The following is a 17,254-nucleotide window of genomic DNA, read 5'->3' on the forward strand; positions in this document are numbered from 1 at the left end:
AAGTGCTTAGTACAGTGCTCTGCACACAGTTATTGCTCGATAAATACGATTGATTGATTTGTAGTTGTTGTCGGGGAGCCGGGCCGGAGCCTCCTCCCACCTCCGTCCGTGCTGCCGCCGCCTTCCGGGTTGCAGGCCATGTGAGAGCGCGCTTGGGCCTCTTGGGCCGCTACCGGTACCGGGGGCGAACGGAAGGCCGAGAGGGCGAGCCGACTGCGCTGGGCCTGAAGCCCTGCACCCTCGGGACCCCCGGGAGGCCACACGCCGGACGTCACCCCCGGTTTGCTCCTGCTCCTCCTGATCTGCTCCTGCTCTTGCCCCTCTGCTCTGCTCTGCTCGTGCTCCGCTCCTACTCTGCTCTGCTCCGCTCGTGCTCCCCTGCTCCGCTCCTCTGCTCCTGCTCCTCCTCTGCTCCGCTCCTCTCCTCTCCCCTGCCCTGCTCCTGCTGCTCCTATGCTCTGCTCCTGCTCCTCCTCTGCTCTCTCCTGCTGCTCCTCTGCTCTGCTCCTCTCCTCTGCTCTCCCCTGCCCTGCTCCTGCTCCTCCTCTGCTCTCCCCTAATGCTCCTCTGCTCTGCTCCTCTCCTCTGCTCCTCCTCTGCTGTCCCCTGCTCTGCTCCTGCTGCTCCGCTCCTCTGCTCCTGCTCTGCTCCGCTCTCCCCTGCTCTGCTCCTGCTGCTCCTCTGCTCTGCTCCTGCTCCTCCTCTCCTGCTCTGCTCCTGCTCCCCTGCTCTGCTCCTGCTCCCCTGCTCTGCTCCTGCTCCGCTCTCCCCTACTCTGCTCCTGCTGCTCCTCTGCTCTGCTCCTGCTCCACTCCTTTGCTCCTCCTCTGCTCTCCCCTGCTCTGCTCCTGCTGCACTCCTCTGCTCCTCCTCTGCTCTCCCCTTGCTCTGCTCCTGCTGCTCCTCTGCTCTGCTCCTGCTGCTCCTCTGCTCTGCTCCTGCTCCTCCTCTGCTCCTCCTCTGCTCTGCTCCTGCTCCACTCCTCTGCTCCTGCTCCGCTCTCCCCTACTGTGCTCCTGCTGCTCCTCTGCTCTGCTCCTCTGCTCCTGCTCCTCCTCTGCTCTCCCCTGCTCTGCTCCTGCTTCCCTGCTCTGCTCCTGCTCCGCTCCTCTGCTCCTCCTCTGCTCTCCTCCTGCTCCGCTCCTCCTCTGCTCTCCCCTGCTGCTCCTCTGCTCTCCCCTGCTCTGCTCCTGCTCCACTCCTCTGCTCTGCTCCTGCTCCGCTCCTCTGCTCCCCCCTGCTCTGCTCCTGCTCCTCCTCTGCTCTCTCCCCCCCTGCTCAGCTCCTGCTGCTCCTCTGCTCCACTCTGCTCCTGCTCCTCCTCTCTTCTGCTCTTGCTTCCCCTGCTCCTTCTCCTGCTCCTCCCCTCTCCTGCTGCTCCTGCTCCTCCTCTTGCTGGAGGCCTTCCCAGCAGAGCCTTCCCAAACTGAGCCCCCTTTTTCCTCTCCTCCTCCCCATCCACCCCCTTCCTGTCTCCTTCCCCTTCCCATAGCACCTGTATATATGTTTGTATGCATTTATTACTCTATTTTACTTGTACATATTTACTATTCTATTTATTTTGTTAATACTGAGCCCCCTTTTTCCTCTCCTCCTCCCCACCCCCCCAACCCTACCTCCTTCCCCTTCCCTACCTCCTTCCCCTTCCCATAGCACCTGTATATATGTTTGTACGCGTTTATTACTCTATTTTACTTGTACATATTTACTATTCTATTTATTTTGTTAATACTGAGCCCCCTTTTTCCTCTCCTCCTCCCCATCTACCCCCTTCCTATCTCCTTCCCCTCCCCACAGCACCTGTATATATGTTTGTACGCATTTATTACTCTATTGTACTTGTACATATTTACTATTCTATTTATTTTGTGAATGATATGCATTTAGCTTTAATTCTATGTATTCTGACAGCTTGACACCTGTCCACATATTTTGTTCTGTTGTCTGTGTCCCCCTTCTAGACTCTGAGCCCATTGTTGGGGAGGAACCGTCTCCATATGTCGCCAACTTGTACTTCCTAAGTGCTTAGTACCGTCCCGGGGTGCGGGGGGCAGAAGGACTTGGCCCCTAAGCCCGGCTCTACCGTCTGTCTGCTCTGTCATCATCATCATCATCATCATCATAATAACAACAGTAATCATCATATTAATTACAGAAAAGCATCGTGGCTTAGTGGAAAGAGCACGGGCTTGGGAACCAGAAGAACGCGGCCCCACATCCTCTGTAAAATAGGGATTGTGACTGTGAGCCCCACGTGGGGCGGGGATGCTGTCCAACCCAGTGTGCTTGCATCTACCCCATTTCTTAGTACAGTGCCTGGCACATAGTAAGCACTTAAATACCATAATTGTTATAAGCGCTTAGTACAGTGCTCTGCACACAGTAAGTGCTCAATAAATACGATTGAATGAATCCCGGCCCCACCACTTGTCTGCTGTGTGACCTTGGGCAATTCACTTCACTGAGCCTCAGTTGCCTCATCTGTAAAATGGGGATTAAGGCTATGAGCCCCACACGGGTCAACCTGATTATCTTTTATCTACCCCAGCGCTTAGAACAGTGTTTGGCACATAGCACTTAAAAGTCATTATTAGTATTATGATTATTTGTTAACAATAATAATAATTATGGTATTTGTTAAGCACTACTTTGTGCCAGGCAGTGCAACCACTTAGTACAGTGCTCTGCTCACAGTAAATGCTCAGTAAATACGATTGAATGAAATATCATCATCAACCTGTGACCTTCTGACTCCTGGGCCCATTCTGTATCCACTAAACCATGCTGCTTCCCTTGACCTTGGCCAAGTCACTTAACTTCTCTGGACCTCAGTTACCCCATCTGTAAAATGGAGAATAAGATTGGAAGCCTCATGTGGGTCTTGGAGGGTACAACCAGATTAGCTTGAGTCTTTTTTTTCATGGTTTTTGTTAAGCACTTTTCATGTGCCAGGCACTGTTCTGACAGCTGGGGCAGATGCAAGTTAATCAGGTTGGACACAGGCCATGTCCCTCATGGGCTCACAGTCTTAATCCTCATTTTGCAGATGAGATAACTGAGGTATAGAAAAGTGAAGTGACTTGTCACAGGTCACACAGCAGACAAGTGATAGAGCCAGGATTAGAGCTGAGATCCTTCTGACAGCCAGGGCCGTGCTCTATCCACCAGGCCACGCTGCTTTCTATGTGCCCGGCATATAGAAAATGCTTAACATACCTTTTTAAAAATAAGTCAATCAGTGGCATTTATTGAGTGCTTAGTCTGCAGAGCACTGGATTAAATGCTGGGGAGAGTTCGATACAATGGAATTGGTAGATATATTCCCTGACCCACAATGAGCTTACAGTCTAGACGGGGATACAGACATTAAATAAAAAATTTATAGTATGTATGTGGTCATGATTCCTCCTTAATGTATGCCAGTCACAGCATGAGCAGATTTTGCAGTTTTGTTGTGTATGCTGCTGGCGGAAGACGTGGAGCTGGGAAGGACCTTGAGGGGTCATTTGGGCCAGCTCCCGCCTCCCCTGCAGAAGAATGACTAAAGCATCCAGGAGAGATTGGCTGTCAATTTGTAAGATTTCCCAGGATATAGATTCAGGCCCCGATAGCTCTGAAATTTAGATCCAACTGAAACTTACTTTGTGTTAATATAAGCCCATTTCCTTTGGTTTTCTCTGGACATGAAGAATGAGGGGTCGGTATTCCCATAAAAAAAAACCATATTCAATTTAGCAGTGTTCTGCTCCTCCTACTCTCATTTTTGAGTACCTCCTGTAGTAATAACTGTGGTATCCATTAAGCACTGTGATGTGCCAAGTACTGTGCTTAGTGCTGTGGTAGATAACAAGATAATGCCATCATTATTATTATTATAATCAGATCAGACATAGTCTCTGTCCAGAAGGGAGAACAAAGGAGAAGACTGAGCTCCTGAGAAGTCAAGTGGCTTGTCCGACGTCACATAGCAGGCTAGTAGTAAAGCTGGGATTAGAACCCAGGTCCCCTTACTCCCAGTAACATACCCTTTGTACTAGGCCACATTGCAGCACTGTCCTCGCAGCTTGGTAGAGTACAATAGAGTGAGTGGACATGATCCCTGCCCTCATGGAACGTACAGTTCAGCGAGGGAGACAGTCACGAAAACAAATTGCACATAGGAGGATGTAATAAGAATATAAAGATATGTAAGTAAGTGTTTGGGGGATTATGAGTACAGAGCACTAGAAGCAGCATGGCTCCATGGAAAGAGTCTGGGCTTTGGAGTCAGAGGTCATGGGTTCCAATTCCGGCTCTACCAGTTGTCAGCTGTGTGACTTTGGACAAGTCACTTAACTTCTCTGTGCCTCAGTGACCTCATCTGTAAAATGGGGATTAAGACTGTGAGCCCCCGTGGGACAACCTGATCACCTTGTAACCTCCCCAGCGCTTAGAACAGTGCTTTGCACATCGTAAGCACTTAATAAATGCCATTATTATTATTTATTATTATTCTGAAGTGGCACCAAAGTGCTGAAATGGCGGTTAGGGTATATAAGGTGGGAGATCAATCAGTCGGTCATATTTATTGAGTGCTTACTGTGTGCAGAGCACTGTACTATAGCACTTGGGAGAGCATGGTATAACAGAGTTGGTGGATGCATTCCCTGCCCATAAGGAGCTTACAGTCCAGTGACATACCTAAGTGATCCTCCTTCCCCTCCCCACAGCACCTGTATATATGTTTGTACAGATTTATTACTCTATTTTACTTGTACATATTTACTATTGTATTTATTTTGTTAATGATGTGCATTTGGCTGTAATTCTGTTTGTTCTGACGACTTGACACCTGTCCACATGTTTTGTTTTGTTGTCTGTCTCCCCCTCCTAGACTGTGAGCCCATTGTTGGGTTGGGACCGTCTCTATGCGTCGCCAACTTGTACTTCCCAAGCACTTAGTACAGTGCTCTGCACACAGGAAGTGCTCAATAAATATGATTGAATGAATGAATGATATGGGACTGGGGCTGTGGTGAATGCAGGGTATAAATCCTAGTAGGAGGGCAATGCAAAGCTGGGTGGGAGAAGAGGAAATGAGGGCCTAGCTGGGGAAGGCTTCTTGGAGGAGATGTGCTTTTAATAAGGCTTTGAAATGGAGGAGAGCGATTGTCTGTTGGATATGAAGGGGGTGCGGGGGGATTTCCAAGCCTGAGACAGCACATGGGCTCTCCCCCACTTTTCCCACCCCCTTCTGCACTGCTCTTGCTAAGCAGCGTGGCTCAGTGGAAAGAGCCCGGGTTTGGGAGTCAGAGGTCATGGGTTCTAATCCTGGTTCCACCACATGTCTGCTGTGTGACCTTGAGCAAGTCACTTCACTTCTCTGAGCCTCAGTTCCCTCATCTGTAGAATGGGGATTAAGACTGTGAGCCCCACGTGGGACAACCTGATCACCTTGTATCCCCCCAGCGCTTAGAACAGTGCTTTGCACGTAGTAAGCGCTTAACAACTGCCATTATTATTGTTATTGTTATTCACCCTCCCTCCCATCCCCACAGCACATATGTATATATCTGTAATTTATTTATTCATCTGTTTATTTATTTATATTAATGTCCATCTCCCCTTCTAGACTGTGAGGTCATTGTGGGCAGGAATCTGTTTGTTGTTATATTGTAATAATAATAATGATGATGGTATTAAGCGCTTACTATGTGCCAAGCACTGTTCTCCCAAGTGCTCAGTACAGTGCTTTGCGCACAAAAAGTGCTCAATAAATATGATTGAATGAATGAACGTGGGCGAGAGGTTGGCAACGAGATAGGCAAGATCGAGGCACAGTGAGTAGGGTGGCATTAGAGGAGCGATGTGTGCGGTGTGAGTTGTAGCAGGAAATCAGCCAGATAGGGCGGCAGCATGGGGGGTGGCGGTGGGGAGGTGATTGAGACCTTTAAAGCCAATGGTAAGGAGCTTCTGTTTGATGTGGATTGGCAACCACTAGAGGTTATATAATGGCATTTTATAATGGCCTTTATTAAGCGCTTACTGTGTGCAAAGCACTGTTCTAAGCGCTGGGGAGGTTACAAGGTGATCAGGTTGTCCCTCGTGGGGCTCACAGTCTTAATCCCCATTTTCCAGATGAGGTAATTGAGGCACAGAGAAGGTAAGTGACTTGCCCAAAGTCACACAGCTGACAATTGGCAGAGCCAGGATTTGAACCCGTGACCTCTGACTCCAAAGCCCATGCTCTTTCCACTGAGCCACGCTGCCTCTCTGAGAAGCGGGGGAGCATGGGCTGAATGGTTTTTGTAGAAAAATGATCAGGGCAGCAGAGTGAAGCGGGGTCTGGAGTGGGGAAAGACAGGAGGTAGGGAGGTCAGCAAGGAGGCTGACACAAAAGTAGTCAAGACGGGATAGGAGAAGTGCTTGGATTAATGTGGTAGCAGTTTAGATGGAGAGGAAAGGGCAGATTTTAGCAATGTCGTGAAGATTGAACGACAGGATTTGGTGACAGATTGAATATATAGGATGAATGAGAGAGTTGTCGAGATTCAAAGCCCTACTGAAAGCTCACCTCCTCTGGGAGGCCTTCCCAAACTGAGCCCCCTTTTTCCTCTCCTCCTCCCCATCCCCCCGCCCTACCTCCTTCCCCTCCCCACTGCACCTGTATATATGTTTGTGCAGATTTATTACTCTGTTTATTTTACTTGTACATATTTACTATTCTATTTATTTTGTTAATGTGAGCCCACTGTTGGGTAGGGACTGTCTCTATATGTTGCCAACTTGTACTTTCCAAGCGCTGAGTACAGTGCTTTGCACACAGTAAGCACTCAATAAATACGACTGATTGATTGATTGATCTAGCTTTACTTCCATTTATTCTAATGACTTGACACCTGTCCATATGTTTTGTTTTGTTGTCTGTCTCCCCCTTCTAGACTGTGAGCCCGTTGTTGGGTAGGGGCCATCTCTATATGTTGCCAACTTGTACTTCCCAAGCGCCTAATACAGTGCTCTGCACACAGTAAGCGCTCAATAAATATGATTGAATGAATGAGTGAATGAGTGATTATGGGTTTGGGAGACAGGGAGGATGGTGCTGCTGTCTACAGTGATGGGGAAAGTCATGGAGAACTTGGTTCAATGCTCTGCACACAGTAAGTGCTCAATAGAGAAGCAGCGTGACTTAATGGAAAGAGCCCATATTTGGGAGTCAGAGGTCATGGGTTCTACTCCCAGCTCTGCCATTTGCCAGCTGTGTGATTCTGGGCAAGTCACTTCACTTCTCTGTTGGGGGTGAGGACTGTGAGCCTCAGGTGGAACAACCTGATTACCTTGTACCTCCCTCAATGCTTAGAACAGTGCTTGGCACATAGCGCTTAACAAATACCATCATCATCATCAATAAATATGGTTGATTGATGGGAAGGGCAGGGTTTGGGTGGAAAGATGAGATCAGAAATCAATTGAAAACCTCCTGGAGTAGCTGTGTTCTGAAAAAGGATTTGAAGATGGGGGGAAAGCAGTGATCTGCATGGGCAGAAAAATGGTTTGAGCAAGTGGCTAGGGAAACAACAATGAGGCACAGTGAGTAGATTATCTTGAGAGAAGTGTAGAATGTGAGCCGGGCTGTGGTGAGAGAAGGGTGGATAAGTAGGAGGGGAAGAACTGAATGGCTTGAATCAATCTGTGGCATTTATCGAGTACTTATTGTGTACAGAGCACTGTACTAAGCATCTGAGTGAGTTCAGTAGAGATGGTAGACAATATCTCTGCCCTTTAGGAGTGTGCAGTTTAGTTGGGATAACAGAGATTAAAATGTTACAGATAGGGAAAGCAATAGAGTAAAAGGATATGTACATTAGCCGGGTGGGGGTGAGTATCTAAGAATGCATGGACCCAAGGGCGGAGGGGTCACTGAAGGGAGGTAAAATGGGTTGGGGAGTTGAGGAGCTAGTTAGAGATGATTTTAAGCCTGGTCAGGAATTTCTGATTGCAAAAAGGGCAAGGATTGAAAATTTTTGAGGAGAGGAGAACAAAGCTTTAGAAAAGCCAACTAGACAGCATAGTGAGCTATCGGACTGGTCAGGGGAGAGACTGGATGCTGGAAGATCGGTGGGAATGCTGTTGGGATAGTCAAAACAGAATATGATGATCGTGGAGGAAGTTTGAGTGGGGAGAGGAGACGGACTCTGAAAGCGTAGAGGAAGAACTAACAAGATTTGATGACAGACTGCATATGAGGATTGAAAAGTGAGGGGAGTCAAGGACCGTGGCAAGGTTTGGGGCTTGAGAAATGAGAGTCGTGGTAGTTGTGTCCCCCCCTGCTTCCACCCCCCCACTTCGGAGGCCTTCGGTAAAGTGCCCCTCATCCCCCCCCACCTTCCCGGTCCGGTCCTGACTGACTCTCCCCCCGCCCGCCCCCCAGGTAAAAAGCCCTTGTTAGCACCTTGTTAGCACCATGTTAGCACCATGTTACATGTTACATTAACGACAACCTCATTCACACCTCCTCAGCCCTCCCATGCTAGTTGACTGTTCGCTCCCCTCCCCAGGTATCTCTGCTCCCTGACCCCCCTTAACTGGCCCACCCTACTCCAGCTCTTAATAGTTTGTATCTCCTCTCTGTGGCATCATTGTCTGCCAATTCTATTATTGCCATAGCATATTGATTGCTCAACTACACCCTGTGATGCCATCGCCTACTTTTATCATTGTTACTGTTTTATTGCTTCTGCATCTCAATTGTTAACCCCCCGCGGTACTGTCACTCGCCCTGCTGACCTCACCATGAACTATCAGTTCCCTTGCTCCCAACTGCCAGTCCCATTCCTCACCTTCCCCTTCCCCTCTCCCACCCAGCTGTTTCCCTCCCTCTCACCCACCAAGACCGCTCCCCCCTCAACCCCTACCAAGGATTCCTCTGTACCAGCGCAGGTCCTCCGCTTCTCCCTCCCGGCCCCCCTCCTCCCCTTCTCCCCGCCCCCACCCCATCCCAGTTCTCCTTTCCCATCGCCACCCCCCTTCCCACTCTCCCCACCCAGGCCCCCGCCAACTCATCCCAATCCAAACCCTCCCCACCCCTCGCACCCTTCCCCCTCCCTCCCCACCCTCGACAGCTGATGCCAAGTGTGGCCTCTGGAACCCCCGCTCCGTTTTAAGTAAGATCCCTTTCATCCTGGACCTTTTCCTTTCCAGTTCTCTACTCCTCCTCGCCCTAACTGAAACATGGCTGTCGCCGGACGACACGGTCTCTTCTGCTGCTCTCTGCAGTGCAGGCCTCTTCTTCTCCCACTCCCCCAGACTCACCGGAAAAGGAGGAGGTGTCGGTTTCCTTCTCGCCCCCCAATGTCGCTTTCGCACTATCCCTCCTCCCCCTTCCCTTTCCTTCCCTTCCTTTGAAGCCCACATTATTCGCCTCTACCACCCCCTCCAGATTCTTGTAGCCGTCATCTACCGCCCTCCGGGCCCCACTTCCAACTTCTTTAATGACTTTGACCCATTCCTCACATTCCTTCTCTCCTTCTCCATGCCCACTCTGATCCTTGGAGACTTCAATATCCACATGGATATCCCTAACGACTCCTCTGCCGCCCGCCTTCTATCTCTCCTTGACGCTGCCAACCTCTTCCTCCACCCCACCTCACCCACTCACCAACTTGGTCATACCCTCGACCTCATCATCTCCTACCGCTGCACTGTGTCCACCCTCACCAACTCTGTGATCCCTCTCTCTGATCATAATCTTCTCACCTGCCTCCTCACTCACACTCCTTTCCCCTGTAAATCCGTTTTACTCCCTCACAGAGATCTCCGCTCTCTGGACCCCACCCATCTTTCGGAGCGCCTCACACCCCACCTCGCCGCCCTCTCCTCTCTACCCAGTCTTGATGATCAGATTACTGCTCTCAACTCTACCCTTTCTACTCAGCTAGACTCGCTCGCTCCCCTTTCCCTTCGCCGCTCTCGCACCACTAACCCACAGCCCTGGATCACTGCCACTGTCCGCCTCCTTCGCTCTTATGCTCGAGCTGCCGAACGCTGCTGGCGAAAGTCTAAACACCATGCCAACCTCGTTCACTTCAAGTTTATCCTTTCCTGCCTTAACTCAGCCCTCTCTTCTGCCAGACAAAACTATTTCTCCTCCCTTATTGACACCCAGGCCCATCACCCCCGCCAGCTCTTCCGTACATTCAACTCCCTTCTCAGGCCCCCGGTTCCTCCCCCTCCTCCTTCCCTCACCCCCAACGATCTGGCCTCCTACTTCATTAACAAAATTAAATCCATCAGGTCCGACCTCCCCAAAGTCTCTTCCCCCCTTTCTCCAACCCCCCGGCTCTCAACACTCTCTGCTACTCTCCCATCCTTCCCAGCGGTATCCTCAGAGGAACTCTCCTCCCTCCTCTCAAGTGCTACTCCGGCCACCTGTGCTTCTGACCCCATTCCCTCTCATCTTATGAAATCTCTCGCTCCATCCCTTCTCCCCTCCTTAACTTCCATCTTCAACCGCTCACTCTCCACTGGTTCCTTCCCCTCTGCCTTCAAACATGCCCATGTCTCTCCCATCCTAAAAAAAACCCTCTCTTGACCCCACCTCACCTTCTAGTTATCGTCCCATATCCCTCCTACCATTCCTTTCCAAACTCCTTGAACGAGTTGTCTACACGCGCTGCCTAGAATTCCTCAACAACAACTCTCTCCTCGACCCCCTCCAGTCTGGCTTCCGTCCCCTTCATTCCACGGAAACTGCGCTCTCAAAGGTCACCAATGACCTCCTGCTTGCCAAATCCAACGGCTCCTACTCTGTCCTAATCCTCCTCGACCTCTCAGCTGCCTTTGACACTGTGGACCACCCCCTTCTCCTCAACACGTTATCTGACCTTGGCTTCACTGACTCCGTCCTCTCCTGGTTCTCCTCTTATCTCTCCGGTCGTTCTTTCTCAGTCTCTTTTGCAGGCTCCTCCTCCCCCTCCCATCCTCTTACTGTGGGGGTTCCCCAAGGTTCAGTGCTTGGTCCCCTTCTGTTCTCAATCTACACTCACTCCCTTGGTGGCCTCATTCGCTCCCACGGCTTCAACTATCATCTCTACGCTGATGACACCCAGATCTACATCTCTGCCCCTGCTCTCTCCCCCTCCCTCCAGGCTCGCATCTCCTCCTGCCTTCAGGACATCTCCATCTGGATGTCCGCCCGCCACCTAAAGCTCAACATGTCGAAGACTGAGCTCCTTGTCTTCCCTCCCAAACCTTGTCCTCTCCCTAACTTTCCCATCTCTGTTGACGGCACTACCATCCTTCCCGTCTCACAAGCCCGCAACCTCGGTGTCATCCTCGACTCCGCTCTCTCATTCACCCCTCACATCCAAGCCGTCACCAAAACCTGCCGGTCTCAGCTCCGCAACATTGCCAAGATCCGCCCTTTCCTCTCCATCCAAACTGCTACCCTGCTCATTCAAGCTCTCATCCTATCCCGTCTGGACTACTGCACTAGCCTTCTCTCTGATCTCCCATCCTCGTGTCTCTCTCCACTTCAATCCATACTTCATGCTGCTGCCCGGATTATCTTTGTCCAGAAACGCTCTGGACATATTACTCCCCTCCTCAAAAACCTCCAATGGCTACCGATCAATCTGCGCATCAAGCAGAAACTCCTCACCCTGGGCTTCAAGGCTGTCCATCACCTCGCCCCCTCCTACCTCACCTCCCTTCTCTCCTTCTACTGCCCAGCCCGCACCCTCCGCTCCTCCACCACTAATCTCCTCACTGTACCTCGCTCTCGCCTGTCCCGCCATCGACCCCCGGCCCACGTCATCCCCTGGGCCTGGAATGCCCTCCCTCTGCCCATCCGCCAAGCTAGCTCTCTTCCTCCCTTCAAGGCCCTGCTGAGAGCTCACCTCCTCCAGGAGGCCTTCCCAGACTGAGCCCCTTCTTTCCTCTCCCCTCGTCCCCCTCTCCATCCCCCCCGTCTTACCTCCTTCCCTTCCCCACAGCACCTGTATATATGTATATATGGTTGTACATATTTATTACTCTATTTATTTATTTATTTATTTATTTTACTTGTACATTTCTATCCTACTTATTTTATTTTGTTAGTATGTTTGGTTCTGTTCTCTGTCTCCCCCTTTTAGACTGTGAGCCCACTGTTGGGTAGGGACTGTCTCTATGTGATGCCAATTTGTACTTCCCAAGCGCTTAGTACAGTGCTCTGCACATAGTAAGCGCTCAATAAATACGATTGATTGATTGATTGATTGTGTCAATTGTGATGAGAAAGTTAGGTCGGGGAGAGGTTTTGAGGGGGGAGATGAGTTCAGTTTTGGACACGTTGAGCTTGAGGTGGTCAGTGGTACTTCCAGCTAGAGATCTTCTGCAGGAAAGAGGAAATGTGAGATTGCAGAGGAGAGAAGTCAGGGCTAGTGAAGTAGATTTGGAAGTTACCACAAAGAGGTGGCATTGAAGCCATTGGAGTAACATGGGAGGAGACAGATGGAGCTACAGCTGAATCACAGTGGAATCCAGGGCCTTTTTTAGAAGAGGGGAGCTCTTGGGGTATTTGAAGGCACAGGGGAAGGAGCCAGCAGAAAGTGAGTGGCGATCAGGAAAGGGGGAAATTTGGGGGCATTCATGCCTGATGGTTTCAGTTTTATCAACTAAGTAGTTGGCAAGGTCATTGAGGTGAGAGAACAGGGAGGATCAGTTTATCAATCACTGGTGTTTACCGAGAGCTTACTCTGTGCGGAGCACTATATTAAGCACTTGGGAGAAAACACGACAACAGAGTGGGTACCTACGTTTCCTGCCCACAACAAGCCTACAGTCTGGGGGCGGGGGGTAACAGATATTAATAAAAATGAATAATTTGTTATATATGAGCACTCAGTACAGTGCCTGGCACATAGTGAGCACTTAAAAAATACCACCATTACTTATAGATATGAACATGAGGGAGGGGAGAATACCAAAAGCCCAAAGGTCCTAGATCGAAATGCATAAACAATGCAGAAGCGAAAGGGAGACAAAGAAAAGAGGGCTTAATCGGGGAAGGCCTCATGGAGGAGATGTGATCTTAATAAGCCTTTAAAGGTGGGAAGGCTAGTAGCCTGGTGTATATGGATGGGGAGAGAGTTCCAGGCCAGAGGGAGGGTGTGGGAAAGGAGTTGGCAGCAAAATAGAGGAGACTGGGGCACAGTGAACAAGTTGGTGTTGAGAAGCAAAGTGTGCGGGCTGGGCTGTAGTAGATCAGTGTGGTAAGGTAGCAAGAGGCAAGCTGTTTGAGAGCTTTGAAGGAGTTTTTAAGGAGTTTTTAAGGAGTTTCTGTTGGATACCGAGGTGGGTGGGCAACCACTGGAGGGTCTTGAGTGGGGAGAGGGTGTTTAGTGCAGGGCCTGGCACATACTGAGCACTTAACAAATACCACAGTTATTATTTACCAGCACACTCAGGACAACCAGTTAATCAGTGGTATTTATTAAGTGCTTAAAGTGTTCAGAGTACCATAGTAAGCACTTGGAGTATTATTATTAATAATAATAATACTTGTATTTATTGAGCAGTTACTGTGTGCAAAGCACTGTACTAAATGTTTGGGAGAGTACACTGTAATATCAAACATATTCCCTGCCCACAGTGAGCTCACAGTCTAGAGGGAGAGACAGACATGAATATAAATAAGTAGATTTTTAAAAAAATTACAGATACATATATACGTATATGCCATGGGGAAGGGAGAGAGGATGAAGGAAGGAACAAGGATGAATGGTGCAGAAGGGAGTGGGAGATAGGAGGGGAGGGCTCAGGCTGGGAAAGCTTCCTGGAGGAGATGTGCCTTATAAGGCTTTGAAGTGGGGGAGAGTAATTATCTGCCTGATATGAGGAGGGAGGGCATTCTGGACCAGAGGTGGGGCAATAGAATTGAAAGACATGAGCCCTCCCCAAGGAACTGGGGAGAAGAGAGAGGGTAAGGAAATGTACATTAAGTCCTGTGGAACTGGGGGTGGGATGAATATCAATCAATCAATCAATCAATTGTATTTATTGAGCACTTACTGTGTGCAGAGCACTGTACTAAGCGCTTGGGAAGTACAAGTTGGCAACATATAGAGATGGTACCTACCCAACAGTGGGCTCACAGTCTAGAAGGGGGAGACAGACAACAAAACAAAACATATTAACAAAATAAAATAAATAGAATAGATATGTACAAGTAAAATAAATAAATAAATATCAAGTCCTAAGGGGTATGGATCCAAGTGTATGGATGGTACAGAAAGGAGAGAGAGTAGGAGAAATGTGGGCTTAGGGATTGAAGTTTTGGTCTATCCTGGAAATAGCAGCCTTCAGGGCAAACAGTGAAAAGGAAATGCAAATGCCAAAGGGAAGTGAATAAGGGGCTGAGTAGTGATTTATGTCGGGAAAGAAATAAACAACACAGATTTCATTTATTTTCCTGTTAAGGGGAAGATGAGCCACTAAAAAGGCTGGTGAACTCAAATGCGTATGTGGGATTGATTTAGAGGGCCACATCAGCAAGCGGGTATATTTTTCACTGATTGCGTTTGTTCGATCTTGCAGATTTCACCTGTTGAGATGAATGGCCACCTGGGAGTTAGGACTTTTAAAAGCCTGTCTGCTCATTGTTGCCACCAGCGCCCTTCCTGGTTTCCTCTTCCTCATCTCATCGGGCTAGATCATGGCACCAAAGGAAGTATCTGCAGGCCAAAATGGAACCCCATTTGCTCTGGGTTATCTCTAGCCGGGCTAAGAAGGTGCTACCATCGAGACGCCAGGGTGCTGTGGAAGCATAAAGCGCTGCAAAAATATATGGAGAACCTCTGCGAGGAGCATCAAAGCCTTGGTCAATTACTGGAACGTGTCTCAGTGAGCGAAGCAGATCGAAAGACTCTGAGTAAAAGACAAGCTCAGCTCTCTCCCCTTGCCGCCATTTATCAGGAAATTCGGGAAGCAGAAAGGGCTGCCGAAGAGTTGGAATCGATGTGTCAAAGTAGGTCGGCTAGATACGTATGTAACAGTGCAAATACACCTAATGTGCTGAGGGGTTTGAAGCAGTCTCTTAAGTGAGAAAAAGCCAGGGAGCACATAAGGTCGGAGAGGGCAGTACCATTGATTTTTTCCATGTGGTTCAGCATTTCATGATGGGGACCCTCAGTAAGTATTGCTTGATAACAGTGATTCTTACAGGGAGCCTTTTAAAAGTAATAATAATAATAATAATTGTCATATTTAAGTGCTTACTATGTGCCAGGCACTGTAATAATAATAAGAAGAAGAAGAATAATTGTGGTATTCATTTAAGCGCTTACTATGTGGCAGACACTATACTAAGCACTGGGATGGATAAAAGCAAATCGGGTTGGACACGGCTCCTGTCCCATATTGGGCTCACAGTCTTAATCTCCATTTTACAGATGAGGAAACTGAGGCACAGAGAAGTGAAATGACTTGCCCAAGGTCACACAGCAGATAAGTGGCGGAGCTAGGATTAAAACCCATGTTCTTCCGACTCCCAGGCCTGTGCTCTATCCATTAGGCCACGTTGGTTCTCGACCATGCTTTCAGTGTCTTCCCCTTTTCCCCTGCTTCATTATTTTCTCTTTCAGTCATTGGTCCAGGAATTTCCTAAAGCCATGCAAAGGCAGAGAGTTTTGGTCCCAGCCTAGACTGTGTCTATGAACTCCGTTATATTGTACTCTCCCAAGCGTTCAGTGCAGTGCTCTGCACACAGTAAGTAATAATTTGAATTGATTAGAAGTGAGCTTGGGCCAAACAGGACATCAGTCCTAGTTCAGGTCAGGTAGCCGTAGGGTGCCATTGTGCTACCATTGTGCCTAGGATTTCTGAGGAGGGGGAGTTGCCCACAGCACAGGGTACAACTATCAGTATATTTAGTTGAGGTCAGAGGGAAAAGTTTGGGATATTAGCTTACACATTCCTGACTCTCACCATCACCAATAATATAGCTTAAGAAGCTGCATGGCATAGTGGAAGAGCACATGCCTAAGAGTCAGAGGACTTGGGTTCTAATCCCACCTCTGCCCCTTCCCTGTTGTGTATGTGGGCAGGTCACTTAACTTCTCTGTGCGTCTGTTTCCACGTCTGTAAAAGGGGGGTTCATTATCTATTCTCCCTCTCCCTTTCACTGTGAGCCCCATGAAGAACAGGCACTGTGTCCAACCTGATTATCGACCCCACCACTTAGTACAGTGCTTGGCACATAGTAAGACCTAAATGAATACCAGAAACATCCTTTTTAAAGTAGGAGTCATCCTATCCCGCCTTGACTATTACATCCTTCTCCTTGCTGACCCCCCTGCTGCTTGTCTCTCCCTACTTCCAGTCCTTACTTCACTCTGCTGCCCAGATCGTTCTTCTAAAAAAAAGTTCAGTCCACATCTTCCTTCTCCTAAAGAGCCTCCAGTGGTTTCCCATCTACCTCCACATGAAACAGAAATGCTTAGCCACTTGCTTTAAGGCACTCAATTAGCTTTCCCCTCCTACCTTACCTCTCTGATTTCTTACTATGACCCAGCTTGCACACTTTGTTCCTCTAACACCAACCTACTCACTGTACCTTGATCTCGTAATCTCGTTGTTGACCCCTTTTCCACATCCTGCCTCTGGCTTGGAACTTTCTCCCCCTTCATATCAGTCAGACCACCACCTCAAAACCTTTACTAAAGTCACATCTGCCCCAGGAGGCCTTCCCCAATTAAACCATCTTTTCCACTACTCCCTCTCCCTTCTGTGCCACTTGGATTTATATCCTGTATTTATTGAGTGTTTATTGTGATCAGAACATTCATTCATTCATTCAATCGTATTTATTGAGCACTTACTGTGTGCAGAGCACTGTACTAAGCGCTTGGGAAGTACAAGTTGGCAACATATAGAGACGGTCCCTACCCAACAGCGGGCTCACAGTCTAGAAGGGGGAGACAGACAACAAAACATATTAACAAAATAAACAGAATAAATATGTACAAGTAAAATAAATAAATAAATAGAGTAATAAATATGTACAAACATATATACATATATATAGGTGCTGTAGGGAGGGGAAGGAGGTAAGGCCGGGGGGATGGGGAGGGGGAGGAGGGGACTCAGTTTGGGAAGGCCTCCTGGAGGAGGTGAGCTCTCAGTAGGGCTTTGAAGGGAGGAAGAGAGCTAGCTTGGCCGATGTGCGGAGGGAGGGCATTCCAGGCCAGGGGGAGGACGTGGGCCATGGGTCGACGCCGGGACAGGCGAGAACAAG

General features: G+C 49.0%; 1 protein-coding gene across 1 annotated transcript in view; it reads left to right on the plus strand.

Moving 5' to 3' along the window:
- Window positions 1-17,254, plus strand: part of MTRF1 (mitochondrial translation release factor 1) — a 43,084-nt gene continuing 25,830 nt past the window's right edge. Inside the window, exons 1-2 of the mRNA XM_038771102.1 lie at window positions 1-28; window positions 14,557-14,986. Coding sequence (XP_038627030.1) covers window positions 14,572-14,986 — 415 coding nt within the window. The 5' untranslated portion in view covers window positions 1-28; window positions 14,557-14,571. The remainder of the gene's footprint in view (window positions 29-14,556; window positions 14,987-17,254) is intronic.

This window comes from Tachyglossus aculeatus, chromosome 2 (genome assembly GCF_015852505.1).
Source record: "Tachyglossus aculeatus isolate mTacAcu1 chromosome 2, mTacAcu1.pri, whole genome shotgun sequence".
NCBI lineage: Eukaryota > Metazoa > Chordata > Mammalia > Monotremata > Tachyglossidae > Tachyglossus > Tachyglossus aculeatus.